At 31.0% G+C, this 19,573-nt stretch overlaps 7 protein-coding genes across 7 annotated transcripts; 2 read left to right on the top strand and 5 right to left on the bottom strand.

The window, feature by feature from the left end:
• Window positions 1-12: 12 nt before the first annotated feature.
• On the bottom strand, window positions 13-1,659 carry BRE5 (Bre5p; the record flags this gene model as incomplete). The annotated part of the gene is made up of 1 exon (XM_004181032.1): window positions 13-1,659. One exon carries the CDS (start codon window positions 1,657-1,659, stop codon window positions 13-15), a length of 1,647 nt encoding a protein of 548 aa, XP_004181080.1.
• Window positions 1,660-2,918: 1,259 nt separating this feature from the next.
• Window positions 2,919-4,370, bottom strand: POP2 (CCR4-NOT core DEDD family RNase subunit POP2; the record flags this gene model as incomplete). Its single annotated transcript, XM_004181031.1, has 1 exon — window positions 2,919-4,370. The coding sequence occupies one exon, from the start codon at window positions 4,368-4,370 to the stop codon at window positions 2,919-2,921; it is 1,452 nt and encodes a 483-aa protein (XP_004181079.1).
• A 566-nt stretch (window positions 4,371-4,936) lies between these two features.
• NOG2 (putative GTPase NOG2) lies at window positions 4,937-7,083 on the bottom strand (the record flags this gene model as incomplete). Its single annotated transcript, XM_004181030.1, has 2 exons — window positions 4,937-5,671; window positions 6,274-7,083. The coding sequence occupies 2 exons, from the start codon at window positions 7,081-7,083 to the stop codon at window positions 4,937-4,939; spliced, it is 1,545 nt and encodes a 514-aa protein (XP_004181078.1).
• A 430-nt stretch (window positions 7,084-7,513) lies between these two features.
• ESF2 (RNA-binding ATPase activator ESF2) lies at window positions 7,514-8,410 on the bottom strand (the record flags this gene model as incomplete). The annotated part of the gene is made up of 1 exon (XM_004181029.1): window positions 7,514-8,410. The coding sequence occupies one exon, from the start codon at window positions 8,408-8,410 to the stop codon at window positions 7,514-7,516; it is 897 nt and encodes a 298-aa protein (XP_004181077.1).
• Window positions 8,411-9,704: 1,294 nt separating this feature from the next.
• On the top strand, window positions 9,705-12,041 carry TBLA0F00130 (SNG1 family protein; the record flags this gene model as incomplete). The annotated part of the gene is made up of 1 exon (XM_004181028.1): window positions 9,705-12,041. One exon carries the CDS (start codon window positions 9,705-9,707, stop codon window positions 12,039-12,041), a length of 2,337 nt encoding a protein of 778 aa, XP_004181076.1.
• Window positions 12,042-12,586: 545 nt separating this feature from the next.
• Window positions 12,587-14,620, bottom strand: TBLA0F00120 (uncharacterized protein; the record flags this gene model as incomplete). Its single annotated transcript, XM_004181027.1, has 1 exon — window positions 12,587-14,620. One exon carries the CDS (start codon window positions 14,618-14,620, stop codon window positions 12,587-12,589), a length of 2,034 nt encoding a protein of 677 aa, XP_004181075.1.
• A 1,257-nt stretch (window positions 14,621-15,877) lies between these two features.
• Window positions 15,878-17,845, top strand: TBLA0F00110 (SNG1 family protein; the record flags this gene model as incomplete). The annotated part of the gene is made up of 1 exon (XM_004181026.1): window positions 15,878-17,845. One exon carries the CDS (start codon window positions 15,878-15,880, stop codon window positions 17,843-17,845), a length of 1,968 nt encoding a protein of 655 aa, XP_004181074.1.
• Window positions 17,846-19,573: the final 1,728 nt, after the last annotated feature.

Raw genomic sequence — 19,573 nt, 5'->3', positions numbered from 1 at the left:
TTTACCCAGAATCTAATCTCTCTTTTTTGTGTAATGCTTCTTATGTGGACGTTGCTGGTTTGACGTGCTATTATTAATGCTTCCTGTTGGTGAAAATTTTTTCCCCACAGTTTTACGCTCTAAATACACCTCTATGGGACCAGCTTTGATAGATTTTCTTTCAATAGCGTTAGTTTGGCTTGATTGTAATTCGAAATCTGCAACTGCAAAGTTTTCAGAGAACGTCATTCTTGTGATAGTACCAAATTCATTCTCTAAAATACCTTTTAATACGTCCTCATCGACACCAGAGGTACCCCGAATGTATATAGGGAAAAATCCCTCTCTATTAACGGTGCTGAATGCTTTCTTTTTACCATTTCTTGAGGATGAATTCTCTTTACGTGAAGGTAGCTCAGTTTTCCTTTCGTTTACTTTTTTAGATGGATGAGGGACATTTGTTGTGGTAGTTTGCTCAATTCTAGTAAATTCAGAATGACCCTTACCCGAACCAGCTGTACTGCCATTAGACAATTTGGAAGCCCAAGTCATTTTAGGTGGTGTGATAACTTGAGGTTCAGATGGAGCAGTGGAACCAGAGCTAGTTAAGCTAGAATTGCTATTTGAAGAAGGAGCTGAAGAGATAGTTGAGTCTGAGGATTTGCTTTCTCCTTGAAGTTCAGGCTTAATATTTGATGAGCTAGGAGTAGGTACTTGACTTAATTCCTTAGTGGCATTTTTTTCACTAGACTTGTTAGTAGGTGATTGTACAGTTTCAGATGCATGGTTTTCAACAATTTTCAACTCCTTATTTTCAGTAGATTCTTTGGTATTGCTCTTTTGAGTATTTGACTTAGAAGAATGCAAAACATTGGTATTGTTCTTGGGTTTTTCTTCGACTTTATCTTTCTTTGGAGTGTCATTTGTTTCTTCCATTGGTTGTGTTGAGATTTCCATTGGTTTGGTGACTTTTTCTTTTATATTCTTAGACTCAGTTTTTTCCTTCGAAGCTGAGTCAGTTTTTGCATTCGAGACAGTAGTATTGTTTGTAATAGGAGAAACAACGGCTGAGTCTGCAATTTTTTCTGATGATTGAGTATTGCTTTTTGTAGCAATTTTTTCTGATGATTGAGTATTGCTTTTTGTAGCAATTTTTTCTGATGATTGAGTATTGCTTTTTATAGCAGCTTTTTCTGATGATTGAGAAGTGTTTTTTTCAACAATTTCAGACAATTCATATAAACCTAAATTATCAGGCATGAAACGAATAACATCATTAGTTGCCTCATAAACTAATGAGTTTGGTTGAATGGGTGCTAAAATGATAGTTTGACAAAATCTATATGCTGGAGTATTCGTCCAAAACATTTCACCTGTAACTAAAAGTAGTATGCTTTCATGCCCTACACCAGTATTTTGAAAATCCAAGGAATCAATCTTTACACGTAAGTCACACACTTTTTTATTATTTCTGGTAAAAAAACTGCTAATATTATCTTTACCAATAATTTTAATGGTTGGTAATATTTCCCCATCATGCTTTGAAGTCAATTGATAATTTATATGAGTAATTTCTGCCGTATTAGAATATAAAGAAGAAACCTTTGAAGGATCTTTACTCATCCTTTGATAATATACTTGTAAAAAGGAGTACCCTATTTCTTGAATTGTGGTGGTCATTATTGCTTCAGTATTCTTGTGAAATAAATATTGTGATGTGTATAAAAATAATTATTATAAAGTCTTATTGGTATCGTGAGTAAAGAAAGATATGGGGAGTAAATGTTGTAAAAAAAACAAAACCTTTTTAAAAAAAATAAGGTGGGGGAGCCAAAATTAATAAGAATAAATATAATTCAATTTTGAAGGAATAAAAATTTGGGCTTAAAATTATAATATATTATTTATAATACAATCGAATCCAATAGATATTTAGTATAGGATAAGGTCTGATCTTTTAAATTTTACTTTTGTTATTATTAGTAGAATTATGATGAAGAGGTAGCAAATAGTACAGAGTGCTTGGATGCAGATAGATGATAAATATATTTGAAATAGAAATTAGGACCAATGTTGATACTAGATAAAAGATAATTCGAAATAAATGAAATTGCCAAAAAGGAAGTGATCAAACTTGAAGAATGTTTAAAGAGAGAAAGAAAGAAGTAGAAAAAAACTAATATTAAAGAAAAAAAATAAATAGAAATAAAAAAGAACTGATTAAAAAAAAAAGGAAGGAAGGATTGCTAATTCTTGGATATTGAACAATCTTATAACTATTAATCAAAATAGGACCAAAATACTCAATGATGATGGTAATGCGAAATAGGTATAAATCCTAAGTGTATATGAAATGAATCAATGTTAAAAATATACAGAGTATACTGTCAGAAGATGCAGATATAGTCTGTTTGTGGCCTTGAATATCTGCTTTATTTTTTTTTCACTATTTCGAACATTAAGTGTCGGTTGTATTTTTTTGTAATGGCCATTTTTTTCGTTAACTCGGTGACAAATGAAAAAAAAATACAGAGCGGGTAACTAAGCTTTACCATGAAAATATGCTAATCGAAGATAATATAAGAGAGCCCTTTATGGTGTTACTACTATTACGTATAACTATATATACATACGTAATGACTATTGAAATAAATGGATTAGATTACAATGAAAGAGATAGTGAAACAGTCTTGATGTTAGTTATATATTACAGAGTGAGCTAATGCATGTAGATATTTCTATTTCGTTAATATTAACTTTTCTATATATTCATTGATAATCTATGGTGAAAATACCACACAATGTGTATAGTTAGAAGACTATGTTCAGTTATTTCTCTACATGCTTTGTGTAAGTTAATAATTCAATCTACTAGGATTTTTTTTGAAATTCTTGTAGGATCCGATATATTAATTTAACTGGAAGTATACATAATTCCATTATTCTGCATTGATCCCATGAATCAAATTTTGGTATGAATTGAAGTCAAGCCCATTTGGTAGCTTATGTTTTGAAACGTTTCCCAATTGAGAGAATGACAGTAATGTTAAAAGACTTTGGCCACCCGTAGTATTAAATAATGGAAATCTAGGAATGCCCAATTCGTCAGCAAGGTTAGATAAAGTTATTTGTTGTTGTGGAGGCTGTTGAGGCTGTTGAGGCTGGATTTGCTGTTTAAATTCTTTGATGACTTTGTATAATAGATTCAAATCATAAAAGCATGGAACTAATTGGTTAACCCACCATTGGAAATCTTGCATATTATTTGGCATACAGGTGTTCATTAATAAATGAACTAAAAATCCAAAATCATAAGCTGCATGGAAAGTTACCCATGTAATGCTTTTATCTAGGATTAAGCCTGAGTCCATCATCAATTGGGAAAACTCAAAACTATCAATTCCCATTGCTTGATGGTTATCAAAATTAATACCCGATTTTTTCAATAGATCGAGTGAGTCTGCAGATATCATCTCTTTGGCTACATCAAAGTTGAAGTTAAATTGCCAAGTTGATGGCTCGTTTTCAGGCTTATTACCGCTAGAATCACTCAATGAAAGACCGATTTGAATGGGGTTCAATAAATCAACATTAGATCTCATTGTTTGGTAGTGATAATCCGTCTTTGATCTAAAATTTCCAATGGGTCTGGCAATAGTACCTGCAAATTCAGTGCTAATAGATATATTATTATAACGTGCTGACAACCTTCTTATTGCTACAAATTCTGCAAATAAATTATTCTTCCAAACTTCACGAATTAAGAGATGATTCGGAGGTAGTATCATTACGGGGGGGCCATTATTATTATTTTGGATCGAACTTATCTGTTTTGAGTATTGATTATCTAACGAAGGGTTTAAGCCATGCTGCTGCTGCTGTTGTGGAATAACATTTAATCCCGGTGGTAGGTTGGAATTCATCGAAGCATTTAAATTCATATTTTGTAATTGTTGATTTTGATTTTGCTGATGCTGTTGTTGTTGTTGTTGTTGTTGTTGTTGCTGCTGCTGCTGCTGCTGCTGTTGGAGCTGTGGCATTTGTCTATTATTTTGCTGCTGCTGTTGTAATTGAGCTTGTTGTAATTGTGATTGCTGCTGATTTAAAAGCATTTCCATATTCTGATTCATCAAATAGTTCTCTTCAAGAAGAGCATCGTTGTTATTTCCTGCTCCCGAAGAGTTCCCTTGTAACATTCCCAGCTGTGGCATTCTACCTGGCTGATTTAGAATTTGTTTAGCCATCATTTGAGGGTTTGTCATAGCTATTCCTTTCCCACTACCAGTGATCTGCGACTGTTGATTTTTTTCAGCAAATGGTTGGCCACTCATAGCGAACAGTTGTTGTTGATGCTGCTGTTGTTGAGCAAGTGGAGCATTTAAGGATTGCATGTTACACTCGATATTTTTTCTATGATAGTAAACTGTTTACTGATAATCTTTATTGATTTCGCGTTATTTTTAATTGGTTATTTTCTCCACAGATTAGGTAGCAGTAACAAACTACTAAACCTTACTCTTCTTTTCAATACACATGGTCTCTATTTTACACAGAAACTTTCGCTCTAAAAAGGAATTCTCTGTAGGGAAATGCCATTCAATATTTTTACGACTTCGAAAAAAAAATTAAAACAGCGAATATTTCGTTTAAAATGACAAAGTAAAAAAATAGTATAATCCATATAAGATCTTGGATCCTAGAAGCAAAATTATTTACCAAGAGGGCTGTTTATTCAGATTATATTACTTTCTATGTATATGTTACAAAAATTTGAAATAAGCTATATAAAAGTATCGAGAATTGTGTCCCAATTGTTGATTAATAGCTTATTTTATGGCGTGAAATCCCCCTTAAGTAGGAAGAAGTATATAAAGAATATGAAGAATAAAATTAAAAAATGAAGTTTAGTGGAAAATGTAGAGTCAAATTAAAATTAAATTAAATGAAAATAAATGACTTATGCATGTGTTTTCTGCTTCTTAGCAGATTCAACGGGTATTTCTTTTGATTCACTAGTTTCAGTTTCAGTTTCCGCAACACTTCTTTTTTTATTCTGTGTTGTTTTGTCTTGTGAATCTTCATCCTTAACCTTTTCTGGTGGAGGTACAAACCATGGAATTTTACCTCTATTGAAATCATTCAAGATCTGCTTAGAAACACCAGATTCGTCAGGCTCACCACCTTTCAGTAATCTACCTTGTTTCCTAGCTAAAATTTCAATGAATTCAGTAGAGTCCTTCCAGCCTGAAATTTCGTACGTTCTTTCCAAATGCTTTCTTTGACAACGTCTTAAAACACCTGGAATATATTGTTCTGGATGAGAAACATGCTCCACTCTAACAACACCTCTAAATAAAATATCTTCTTCAGTATCCTTTGATGATGGTGGCACAATACCGGGACAGTCAATTAAAAATATTCTCTTCATCAAAGTAATATATTGCCAAACCTTAGTTTCACCAGGAATTGGTGCTACTTGACAAACTTTCTTCTTTCTTAAAGTATTAATAATCGAAGATTTACCAGTATTTGGATAACCAATAAAACCTACTGAAATTTGTTTTCTTTCAGGATGTAATTGTGAAAATTGACGTAATAGTTGAATCAATGAACCTTTACCAAAAGAGTTGGTAATAGATGCATGGAAAGCTAATGTTGGTCGTTCACTTGATAAATGTTTAACCCAAGCGGCCTAAAAAAACTTTAGATGTAAAGATTACATTGTTAATACTTGAATGCAAGTACTATAAATGAAATTCACAGGTATATTGTTAGTAATGAGTTTCTAAGAGAAGTGTTAAAGGAATAAAACTTTTACATTTTATTTACATTTAATTCAAAAATCAATATGGATGAATTTTATTCTAAATTAGGATACCAAAAAAAACAAAAATAATGTATTATTTGAAGGTTGTAGGGTTTTTTACTACGACATTATAGTATAAGGATATAGAATAGCTATATCAGTTATAATGTCAACTCATAAAATCCCTCCTATTCTAAAAGGCGAAGGTATACCTTTAAAACAAAGGTTGTCCTTCTAAAATGCATTCAGATATTGTTTCAGAACGAAACGGTTTGAAACGCAGCGAATAGTATTAATTTTCCAAGACTGTAACAGACATATCTTTTGAAGAATTTCAGCATAAAAACTGTAGATACACCCTGACAAAGAGTTTTGGTTCACATTAAACTATCTTTTGTTTCCTAGTAAAAGAATAAATTCATGGAGGTTAAAAAAAGAATTAAAAGTAAAATAATAAAAAAAAAGTTAGTAAGACAAATAAAACATACTGCTACCCAAGTTGGAACTAAATCACATTTGTTTAAAACATATATTAGGTGTTTGTGTGGCGTTTCTTTTTTCATATATTCTTCAACAGATTTACAACGCGTACCTAAAGGATCTCTTGCATCTAAAACATGAATTACGACATCAGAAGAATCAATAACCTTATACAATTCATTCCAAATACGTTTTGATTGACCTTTACTGAAAATATGTTCTTTTGCTGCTTGTGACCAACCATCCATATCATCACTTTGATTAGACATCAAACCTAGAGTCGTACTTAATTCTTGTTTATCTTCAAATACCTTGTTATCTTCTTCTGTGGCTTTCACTAAATCTTCTAGACTTGAAGCAGCTACTCTTGGTTTCTTACGTTGAGCTTTAGGACCAAACGTTTGAGAAAATGTCTCGGTATCCAGGATTCTGGATACTGGGGATACACTAGTATCTTTTTCTTCAAGAAGAGACATTGGCAATTTATTTCTTCTCAATAAAACCTGATAAGTATCCTTTTGAACATCACCTAAAGCACCTCTGAAATGCTGTAATGCATCCTGAGAGATAACTCTTGTATTACCAAACCAACGACGATCTGGTTGGACTCTTGCAGTTGGAATATCTTTATTTTGCAATGGAGCAGCACGAATCAAATCACCTTTTTTATTTCTGATTTCTTTACCATCAGTATACATATTTAAGAATTTGACTCTTTTAGTATCACGATAGAAATTTTCACCTTTGACCCTAAGGTTACCATCTTTGGTATCACCTTGACGGATTCTTCTTTGTTTCTCCTTTTTACCGTTACCCATTGTTATATGCTTATTTTTTTAGTATTCTTTTTATATTAGAATAACTAAAATATCAAATTAGTAAACTTTTTTTATGGGAAAGATTGTAAAAAGGAACCCTGCTAAAAATCTTACTCAATGTTATATTTATACTGGTTAGTTGATTGATATTATTACATTCCAAGCATTGCTTAATTCTTGAAGAAAGAAAAAAAATTTTCATCTCATCGCTAACACATCTCATCGGTAAAATCTGTATTTATTTTTCCGGTCTATTTTTTTTTTTTATTTTTTTTTTCAATTTATTTTTTGAACTAGAAATAATTTTCGGGGTTTGGAATGGGATGGCTGGGATTCGAATGGGAAATAAAAAAAAATAGCACTATGAGGGTAATATATATTGTATATAAATGAAAGATTACTTAATCTAGATGATCTTACATACATTAGTCTATAAAAGATTTGATAAAACTCCATCCATTTCTTCTGACGTACCTTTATTTTTGATATGTTCTGGAGCTGCAGCTCTATTGGTGGCTACCTTGTTTTGTTTTATATCTCTTCTCGTCATACTATCATCCGTTGTGTCTTCTTTTAGATTTTTCTTTAGTTTTGCAGATTTAATATTTTGTAACATCTTACTTTTTTCCACATTTCTAATAAAGTCTGAATTTATCTTTGTCGCACGAGCCATTTCTAATTCCATCTTTGCTTGTATAATATCGTTTTCTCTTGTTATTTGTTCTGTCAAATCTGCCCACTTAAAACCTGGCAAATATTTGACGTTTAAAATGTCATCATGATAGAATGAACCTTTCTTACCTCCAATAATATTTCCATTCAAAGTCATTGCACACAATTTGGCATCTCTTTTCCTTATAAATTCAGCCCAACCTTCATCATACTTCACTTTTTTATTACCACCCGATTTAATTCTAGATTTATATCTTTGGTCATCTTCACGTTTCAAATATAATCTATCTATTTCACCGAATCTTGTCAAAATTTGTCTCATCTTTGCTGGTTTCATATATGGAGGGATGGATGAGAAATATATGACACCTGTCTTGTGTTTTTTCTTTTTGTTGGACCTTAGTTTGGCTAAACGGTCAATCTTTGATAGCTTTGTTTCCTTAGGTAGGTCTTTTTTGCTATCATTCTCATTACCATTTTCAGTATCATCTGCATTGCCATCTTCCTTCTGATCTTCATTCTCTATATCATCATCAACCTGTATATCTTCATCATCGGAATCAAATGATTTAATTGATTTGCTTTTTTTGGAAGTGATCAAAACATTTTTATGTTGATCTTCATCATCTGAAATAAAATCATCAATATCACTCATCTTTTACAGTTTTAATTATATATAGCTTTATTTTACAGTTAAAGTTTACATCTATTTATTTCCCTATGGGCATCGATTTTTTTAACGTAATTAAAATTTTCCGGGTTATACCAATGAAATTTCATACTCAAATTCAACACGGTCGTGCGAAATGACAAATTACTTTATATATATATATATATATATATATTCACGTATATATTTATGCAGAAGTAGATCAAAATTCCAGTTAACAAGTAAAAAGGGCTACATTATTTTTTTTATGATAGTAGGTCTTAAATAGTTTCTTATGCTAGGTTTCTTTTTCAGCTTTAGAAAACAGGAAGTCAAACATACCGGTAATTAACCCAAACCCTACCAAGCCCTACCCATGCTAAACACGAAACCTATAATATCCAGATTTCCTAATTTTTGTCTTAAATTTTTTTTTTTCATTGGTATCGTATATCATTTTGTATATCATTTTGTATATTATATATCATATACTATTTTTCCCTTTTTGATTTAATAAATACAATGGAAATAAGAGGTAAAAACGGAATTATTTACGGTTCTTTGTTCTTTATTCCGCGGAAATAATGCTCCACGGAAATAAGTCTAATACGAATATTACATGACTATCCTCGGCTCTTTCAGATAGCGCAAATTCGTCCATATCTGGTAAGTGTGGCTAAGGCAGAAGAAAGCCTTGTTTCCTGATTTGTAATGAATGAACCGAAAATGTGCACTTGTTTTCTCTGGCACTGCGGGGAGTCTCAGCCAATTGAATGAACCGATCTTCGAAATTTCGGACAGAATTAGGAAAATCAAGAAAAAGAAGAAATTATGGTTTTTCCATTCAGGAATGGCCACAAGAATTTCACAAAAGAAATGATGTTAAGGTAATTGTGTCATGGAAATGCAAATGTAAATAAGGACGTGGCAAATTCCTTAACGATCATTGGGAAAATATTAAAAGAAGTCACAGGACCTAGGTAGGCCATATCAGATCTGAGTCTCAGAGTATTATATAATTATATATATTTACAAATTAAATACCTTGGCCGAGTGTGCTTAATGAACTTGTTTGATTTTGTTTTGAAACTTCTCACCATTATCTTGATACAAATAATAATTTAACTATTAGATATTAAATTTTTTTCAATAATTTATCTATCTTATGTATTAATTACATTTTCATTCATATTCCATTATTTTCTATTCTTTATTCGAAACATCCTTCTTTTAATTTAATCTAAACCTTTTTAATAATACTTAGCTTCACCTCTTTTTAAAGAAATAATTCATATAGACCATGGAGGAAAATTTAAACTCTGTTGATAATATTTTGAAAAGACAAGCATCAAGAATCAGTCAAGGTATTCATTTGCTAAATACAAACACTACTACCAATAATAATAATACTGACGATGATGATAATACTTCTAATGATGATAATAGTATTGATAGTGCAGGTGTAACGGATAGCATGAGTGGAAGCATGATCCATATAATAAACACTTCAACTTGTGACTCCTTATCTTCCTCCAATTCATTCGAAGAGAATTACCGTTATGATCCTACCAACCAAAATAACATAGAATTAAATAATGGAACAGTAGAGCAAACTTTTGATGAAATAGCATCCAAGGCTTCCAGTGTGAAATCAAAAGCTACAGATCTACGAAATAAATTATACCGTACAATTACCCATGAGAGAAAATCTAGTACTTCAAAAAAAATTCCAGATCAAGCCTTAGATGATATTAAGTTCGATACCTCAAATTTAAATGCACAAGAAATTCAAGATTCAACCTCTTGTGCTACTTATCCACCAATTTCTAACAATTATCTTGTAGTATCAAAAAAACAATCAAATTCAAGTTCAAGTTCCGTTAAACATTCTCTTAGTTTCAGACCATTATCTCATGTTCTTACTACTGTTCAAACAAGAGTTAAAAAACATGCTGAAAGAGAAATGCAAGAGAAGATTGATGAACTGGGAGTCACAGATGCCCAAAGGATCAAGACTGAAAATCAATTGAAATTGGATTTAAAGGAAAAATCAATGTTTCAAAGATTGAGCCCACATAAGGGGAAAATCTTTCAACGGTGGTCTAAAAATGTCTTTTATGTTGTTTTATTCATGGCAATAGTGTTACCTATATTTTGGGGATGCCTTTATAGAAGAGATTACTACTTAGCTACTGTTAACTTCTTAATATTAGTAGGGAATGATGAAGTTCAAACTAACCCAAATTATACTTTTATTGATTCAAATAATATGAAATTAACTACCAATATTATTCCTTTTTTGGAAGAAGCTCATAAGGCAAGATATAGAATCTTTAATACCACCACTTATATGGAAAAATTTAAACTACAAAAATATAAAGATTATGACAATTTAACAGAAATTATAACAAATCATGTTTATGATCAAATCCATAGAGAGAGATATTGGGTTGCATTAAATATTTTACCAAATTCTACTCAAACTTTATTAAATTCTTTCTTACCAGAAAATCAAAAAGAAAATATTTTTTCATTTTCAAAATTTTTCCAATTATGGTTTGAAGCTCAAAGAGATCCAACAAGTGTGGGTGCAAATATGACTCCAATCTTTTTAAAAGCTGAAGCTATTTTTCAAAATTATTACAGTAAAGTATTTTATCCAAGTTTATTACAAAATATTTCAAATTCAAATATTAATATCTTTAATGATTTAAATCAAACTCTTTTAGCAGAAAATGGTGTTACTACGTTTTCTTCTCATGATCCAAGACCTTTCGATGATATGGGTGTTTTCTTACCAATGGAAATTGGTTTAGTATTTGCTCTTTTAATGACTATTTTCCAATTCATCTTGCATGCTGGTTTATATAAAAGTATTAGAAAATATTTGACATTTGCAGAATTTATCGTCTTTAGGATTGTTTGTCAATGGACCACTTTATTTTCAGTTTCATTAATTTGGGTCACTATTGCTGCAATGTTTCAAATAGATTTTACAAAAGCTTTTGGTAAAGGCGGGTTTATTGTTTACTGGATGTCTTGTTATTTGACAATGTTAGCATTAGCAGGTGCCAATGAAAACGTCCTATCAGTAATCCTAACATTCGAACAAAGATTTATTATGCCATGGGTCATTTTTTTCATTATTTTAAACATTTCTTCTTCATTTTTCACATTGGCTCTTAACAATCAATTCTACAGGTTTGGTTATGGTTTCCCATTACACAATTGTATTTCAATTTTCAAAGTTGTATTATGTAATGCTTCAAAACATAAAATGGGTAGAAATTATGGGGTATTGATTGCCTGGATAGCCATTAATATCTTTTTATTCCCATTTGTTTTGAAATTGTGTGATTGGGGGAAAAATAGAAAGGCATTAAAAGAAAAAGAAATTATTGAAGCGGCTAAATTGAAAAAAGAGCTAACTGAAAGGCGCGAATTAATGCTATCTCATAATAGAAACCCTTCAAATGATTCAAGAGACGTTATTACTGAACATTTCTCTCAATACCAAATGGGATCAAAACAAGATAGCACTGATGATGAGTCAAGCATTCAATCAGATACTCCAGATACTCCATCCGATTCCAATATGATTCCTCGAAAGGTTTATACAGGAAAATCATCAAATTAAAATCTAAAGTTTATTTCCTCCTAACTATATCCAAATTGCCATTATATTTTTTAATCCTTCTCATAGATTTATGAGACGCAAACAATAAAAAATTAATGGCTACTGCATCAACATTCTGTATATTAATTCATTCATTACTTATTATGACAAAAATATTCTTTTTAATGTTACTTTATTTTCATAATTACAGTTGGTTAACTGACACTAATAAATAATCCAAAAAACAAAAATAAATAATAGAAAAATAAAATACAAGCGCTCGCTGTAACTTTAATTTATATATTAAATAGTATTAATTAAATATCATAATTTTTTATATTTTTTTTAAAAAAATAAATATATGTATCTTTTCTATATTAGTGAGCTTTCTATTATAAACATACACACACTTACAAATAGATATATTTATTTAATAAAATAGAAAATATTATAAGTAAAAAATTTATAACCAAAAAAAAGGGTTAAACGTTAAATTATTAGACAAGAAAAAGAATTAAAGTAAGCAGGAAAAAAGAACTGAAAAATCATATAAAAAAGTTGCTATATTATAATGTAATTATTGGCAGATATGAACGAGTAGCACAGGGGTTTGAAGAAGATTTCATACATGTTTTTGTAGTAATCGTGGTAGGAGTTGGGACACAATCACATTCCTTTGTATGTGAAGTACATAATCCATGGCGTTTAACAACATTAACTGTGGTTTCTGGCGTGATAGACGAAGAAGAACTGCATGAAATAAATGTGGTACAGTCACTAACAGTTGTAGTTAAAGTGGTAAATTCGTCTACATATGTTGTTATAGTTATATGTGGATCAAGTGTTGAGAAAATAGTTGTAGTTGAGAAAGTTGTGTCAGTTGTAGTTGTTGTAGTAGTTGTATCGGAGGAGGTGGAACATTCTGAAGTATAGGTTGTTGTAGAGTCAGAAAAAGTACAAATGTTTGAAGTTGTTGAAGATGTAGAGGGAAGTACGCTAGTTGGATCAAGTGTTCTACATTCTGAAGTATAGGTTGTTGTAGAGTCAGAAAAGGTACAAATGTTTGAAGTAGTAGACGATTCAGAGGAAGTGGTTGATGATTCAGAGGAAGTAGTAGATGGCTCAGAGGAAGTAGTAGATGATTCAGAGGAAGTGGTTGATGATTCAGAGGAAGTAGTAGATGGCTCAGAGGAAGTAGTAGATGATTCAGAGGAAGTGGTTGATGATTCAGAGGAAGTGGTTGATGATTCAGAGGAAGTAGTAGATGGCTCAGAGGAAGTAGTAGATGATTCAGAGGAAGTAGTAGATGATTCAGAGGAAGTAGTAGATGATTCAGAGGAAGTAGTAGATGATTCAGAGGAAGTGGTTGATGATTCAGAGGAAGTGGTTGATGATTCAGAGGAAGTAGTAGATGGCTCAGAGGAAGTAGTTGTTGAAGATGTAGAGGGAAGTACGCTAGTTGGATCAAGTGTTCTACATTCTGAAGTATAGGTTGTTGTAGAGTCAGAAAAGGTACAAATGTTTGAAGTAGTAGACGATTCAGAGGAAGTGGTTGATGATTCAGAGGAAGTAGTAGATGATTCAGAGGAAGTAGTAGACGATTCAGAGGAAGTGGTTGATGATTCAGAGGAAGTAGTAGATGGCTCAGAGGAAGTAGTAGATGATTCAGAGGAAGTAGTAGACGATTCAGAAGAAATGGTGGATGATTCAGAAGAAGTAAAGGATTTTGAAGTGCTGGTACTACTAGCATCAATTGTTTTACAATCAGAAGTGGTGGATGATTTAGAAGAAGTAGAGGATTTTGAAGTGCTGGTACTACTAGCATCAATTGTTTTACAATCAGAAGTGGTGGATGATTTAGAAGAAGTAGAGGATTTTGAAGTGCTGGTACTACTAGCATCAATTGTTTTACAATCAGAAGTGGTGGATGATTTAGAAGAAGTAGAGGATTTTGAAGTGCTGGTACTACTAGCATCAATTGTTTTACAATCAGAAGTGTAGGTGGTGGTTGAATCAGAATAGGTACAAACTTTACCAGAGGATGAACTACTTGGCTGGGTAGTAGTTGTAGTTGTAGTAGTTGGGCAATCTGTAGTATAAGTTGTTGTAGAATCTGAAACAGTACAAATACCACTTGAACAGCTTGATTTTGAAGAGGTAGTGCAAGTTGATTCTGAAGATGTAGAACAACTTGATGCTGAATAAGTAGTGCAGCACTCTGAAGTATAAGTAGTGGTTGAATCAGAAAATGTGCAAACTTTTGAAGTTGTAGATGACGTACAACTTTCAGTTGAGGTAGTCTCTTCACAATCAGAGGTGGGAGAAGTAACTGGAGTATAAGTAGTACGTGTATCTGTGGTTGTTAAGCATGAAGTACTTGTATCTTCTTTAGTTTCGTAACAGTCTGTAGTAGAAAAAAGCAAAGTAGTGGAACAATCATCTTCCTCATCACCATAATCATCGTCATAATCATGATGTTTATAATGGTCATGACCTCCATACTTATCATCCCAATGGTGATGTTTAGGGATTACAATTGCATTAATAAAATCAACTTTGTAACAAAGTAATAGGACTGAAAAAATAATATTCAATTGCATCTTTTAGTGAGGTATAGATGAACAAATTTACTATATTTTGGTATAAATAAAAGTAAATACATAGTTCGAAGATTCTTTTCTTTTCTAAAATACTTCTAACTTTTATACAATTTTTCTTCAACCATATTTGATGAAAATGTTTAATCTACTCCTACACAAAAATATAAAATACTATGCCTGTCGCTGATAACCAAGTGTACTCCTTTTTATTTTATTTTCTTTAAAAAAATATTATTTATTTTGCCCTAGGCTAACCTTATTGCTGTTAATTAGTAATGTAGAAATCTTACTAAGTTGAATAAAGGTATAGCAAAGTTAGCGCAAAGGTGTCCCCTAAAGAAAGGTCAGATTAAATAGAACATCGCATATCTTTATTATTTCTAATAAAACCCTTAATTTTTTACAATATATATACAAGCTACCTTGAACTCTAGTTCTTAAATCTTTAAATATTAGAATACTATATAAGCCTTAAGGAAAAGTCCAGACACCATCAAGAGTTTGATCCTATTTATAAGATATAGTTGATGATTAGAATTACTACCTTCTTTTGTCCCATATTATTTAATTATACCCTATCAAAACATAATTATTACAAGCCCTTTATGAATGGATTATATACCTTATTATATTACATGATGAAGGCCTCTTCAACATTGAGGAAAAACAAAAATAGTAATTTCAATCAAATGCATGAAATTATTTCCGCGGAATTAACCCTCAGTTCCTACATCATAATTTCCGTCTTTTTCCTTATTTGTCGAGAATTCTTAGAAAACAGAAATTCGAGAAACATTCTGCAATGAACCGAAATTAAAGTTATTATGCATAGACTACAGGCCTTTCTGCGTGGTTGCCTTGAAAGAGCTAGTTCATGCTTTCAGATATTTATATACCCAATTCCGGCCCTTAATTTCCTGTTTTAGATATCCTTTGTCGTTGCTTTTTCTTCTCATTGTGTTGAAAAGAATTTTATACATATCAATATTACGGGCTAATAGATCAACCTCTTATTACCTTAAATTAGGCAAATAATATTGATAATTAATAACTTAATAAATTAATTTTGACAGAGTAGAAGTTTTGTAATGCAAAGCATATTATAAATAGTGAATGCTAATATTTTGTTAGTAACTGTTGGTTACTGCATTAGATAAAAATAATAAAAGATATCCTTACATAATAAAACTATCAACATAATAACACCTCGAGCTGCTAAATTTTTTTTAGCAAAGATACCACATATTACTCATACTCATGTCAAAAAACACAGAAGGTAAGGCTAGCTCCGTCGGAAACACACTTGTAAGAGGAGCCAACCATTTGGCTGGAACTCTATTAGGAACTGGCAATAATAGTGATGAGGTGAATAGTGTCGTTAGAATCATTAACACTTCAAATTGCTCATCATTGACCTCTACGTCTTCCTACAATTATTTAGATGATGAACTAGATTCTACACAAAATAATAGTAAAATTAATAATAACGTGGATTTCAATGATCTTGATATTATCAACAACAATGCAGATGATAAAGCGTCCACCATTTCAATGCAACCTTTACCAAATCCATCACCATATGTAGCAGCTTCCTCACCAAGGACTGTTCCAGCTTCTCATGTCAAATCTACTGTTGAAAGTATACGAAAAAGAATCCCAACATTAAAAATTAACGAAGATGAAGGCTCTTCTGCTACTCCGATAGAGACTGCAAGTATGATAGCCATAGCTAAAGAAGAGAAAAATATGTTCCAAAGGTTAGGACGATACAAGTATAAGATTTTGAAAAGATACTTGACCAGTTTACTTTGTATTTATTGCTTTATGATTATTATTTTCCCAATCTTTTGGGGATCTCTGCATGGAAGAGATCACTTTTTAAACAGGGTTAGGTTTCTGGTATTAATAGAAGATGATAACTTAGTCTCCTCAGACAATTATCCCTTCATGAAAACAGATAATATGAAGCTAACTACTCACGTTATGGACTTTTTACACAAGTCTCATAAAGCCAAATATCAAACTTATAATACTTCATCGTATATCAAAAAATTTAAACTAGAAAAGTCTGAAAATTGGGATAATTTAACAGAGGTCATAAATGAGGATGTAATTAACCAAATCCATCGAGAAAGATTTTGGGGTGCGTTGTATATTCGTCCAAATGTAACTCAAAATTTGATTAATTCGTTCTTACCTGAAAATCAAAAAAATAATACTTTTAACTTCGCTGAAAACTTTCAAATTTGGTATGAATCATCAAGAGGTCCAACAGGGGTTCAATCAGTAATAGTACCAGTCTTTACAAGGGCAGAAGCGTATTTCCAAGCTTATTATACTGATACCTACCTTCCAAATTTATTTCATAATATTTCTCTTTCAAATTCACAAACTAAAATCCTAGATAATTTAAATTATACAATCTACGCTGAAAATTCCTTTGCTGGATTTTCAAATAATGATTATAGACCTTTCCCAGGGCTACAAGTTTTTATCCCCTTAGCTATTGGTATTGTTTTTGCTCTGTTAATGACGGTTTTCCAAATGGTGCTACATTCTGGTCTCTATAAAAATATTAGAAAATATTTAACTTTCAAAGAATATATTCTGTTCAGAATTGTATCTCAATGGGGAACCTTATTTTTTGTTTCAATTATGTGGGCAGCTGTAGCTGCGATGGTTCAAGTTAACTTTAAAAAAGCCTTTGGTGATGGTGGGTTTGTCGTATACTGGATGACTATTTATTTAACAATGTTGGCTATGGCTGGGGCAAATGAAAATGTATTATCCGTTATCTTAACTTTTGAAGAAAGATTAATGATGCCTTGGGTCATTACTTTTATTATTATAAATATATCAACATCTTTCTTTGATTTTGCACTCAATAGCCCATTTTATAGATTAGGTTATGCATTGCCAATGCACAATTGTGTGACAATTTTTAAAGTTGTTATGTTCAATGCTTCAAAACATAAGATGGGTAGAAATTATGGTGTTTTAATTGCATGGATAGCTTTAAATTATACATTATTCCCCTTTGTTATAAAGCTTTGTGATTGGAAAAAAAATAGGAATAACATCAAAGCTAAGGCCAAAGCTGATGCATCTCATTCGAAGAAAGATAAACCACCAATTACTCAACACATAGTTACTACCCATATAGTTAAAAAAGAAGGACATGAGGAAACTACGCATCAAGTTTTATCTCGGTCAAACTCCAATTGATCAATTATTACCTTCTGATCATTTTTAGAATGATCTCTATGATATTATTATAAAACTTTAAGATGATACCAACTTTAAGATGATACCAAGAAATATAAAGTTTTCCGTAAGACTTGTGTTGACATCTATAATTCATTATTTACTATTCTTTCGTTGTTGTCTTTTTATTTTCGCATTTTTTGATATTTAATATCTTCTCTCATTGTTAAAGTTTTATGTACTTTTGAAGTCTGTCTGATTTACCATTTTATATTTAATATAAGCACATATAATAATAAATTATATAAGACGTCATAAAATATTACAATTGCATATTTCGTTTATTATGTTCAAATATAAATTTATTTAGCACATAGTTTTCTAATATTTTACCAAATGCTGCAAAGTAGGATATCAATGATTTAAACACGAATTTGACTATCAAAATAAAAAAGGGAAGCTTATTTTTTTTTTTAGTATAGAATATAATATACTTTTTTTTAATACGAATATCAATTATTTAAAAATTTTAACTTATTGGAATAAATTTCTTATATAAGATCTAGCTCTTCCTAGGAACTGGATTTTTGAGTAAGCATGTATGACTTCAATAAAATATTTTCGAGCTGAACCCTACAGGTGGTGTAAGTTTGCAATACTTAAAAGCAAAGCATATTAAGCTATTTTAATCACAAAATTGAGATATCTGCTAATATCTGTTAGTTTAGTCAAAACACCATTTGGTTTCTTAGATGGAGAGAGTTATATTTTAAATAAATATGGATGGTAAGAAAAATAAATTAAGAAAAAAATTCGGGAGTATTTCTTTGTACAAGACGTTTATTCATCTATTCCGTTACAAGTGAATGATGCAATATAATCAGATATTTTATATGGAGCTTGCTCCACCCTGACACCATATTGCTTAAAGAACTTAAAGAGTCAAAAAACAAATACTTAACATAATTTATTATTTATATTTCAGGTAAGGTAGAAGAGCTAAAACAATAAAAAGTTAATTTTATGATAAAGAAGTAAATTAGGAGAGACAGTTTTATTGTGTCCATTATGACACCGTATGGGAAATACAACTGGATTTGAATATCTTTTGTGTAACATATTTTTAAAGCTTCATGTTCTCCCTAAGTAAAATTAAAGACAAAATTTCACAACTGAATGAAAAACTACCAAGATTAGGGATGATTCATTTTTTTAAAGATAGAACAAGTTAACGGGCCTTGAATGTAGTTCAATTGATCTTAGAGTTTACTGAAAGTACATACCTGATGATATGAGCAGCTGTAGAAGAAACAGTAGAGCTTTATTTTAGTATTTTAATTATCAAAAAGTTAGTAATATATAGATTAGAAAGTTAAATACCAAATTGATTTACATAGATCAAATATTCTTTTAATATAGTTAGTTAGAGTTGTATTAGTTATTCATAAACAAATTATCTAGGAACTCAATAGTAAATGCTTTATAAAGATATATTGGAGAATCATAATGAATTCATATTATTTTTGACTAGTATTGATAAAGAGATTGAATTCTACCGGTATAAACGACGTATATATATTAAATAAATATATCTCATAGTAAAGATGGTAAGAACTGTCAAGTTCAAGAAGTGATTATGGTTCTATAATTACAATTCAACAATTATAGAGTTCATTTTCAATTTCTATCTTGGAAATATATAAAATAGTACTTGGATGTTTACGAGCCCTACTTAAAACGTCTGTAATT

Source organism: Henningerozyma blattae, chromosome 6 (assembly GCF_000315915.1).
Source record: "Henningerozyma blattae CBS 6284 chromosome 6, complete genome".
Taxonomy (NCBI): domain Eukaryota; kingdom Fungi; phylum Ascomycota; class Saccharomycetes; order Saccharomycetales; family Saccharomycetaceae; genus Henningerozyma; species Henningerozyma blattae.
This window is presented reverse-complemented; position numbering and strand designations above follow the sequence as displayed.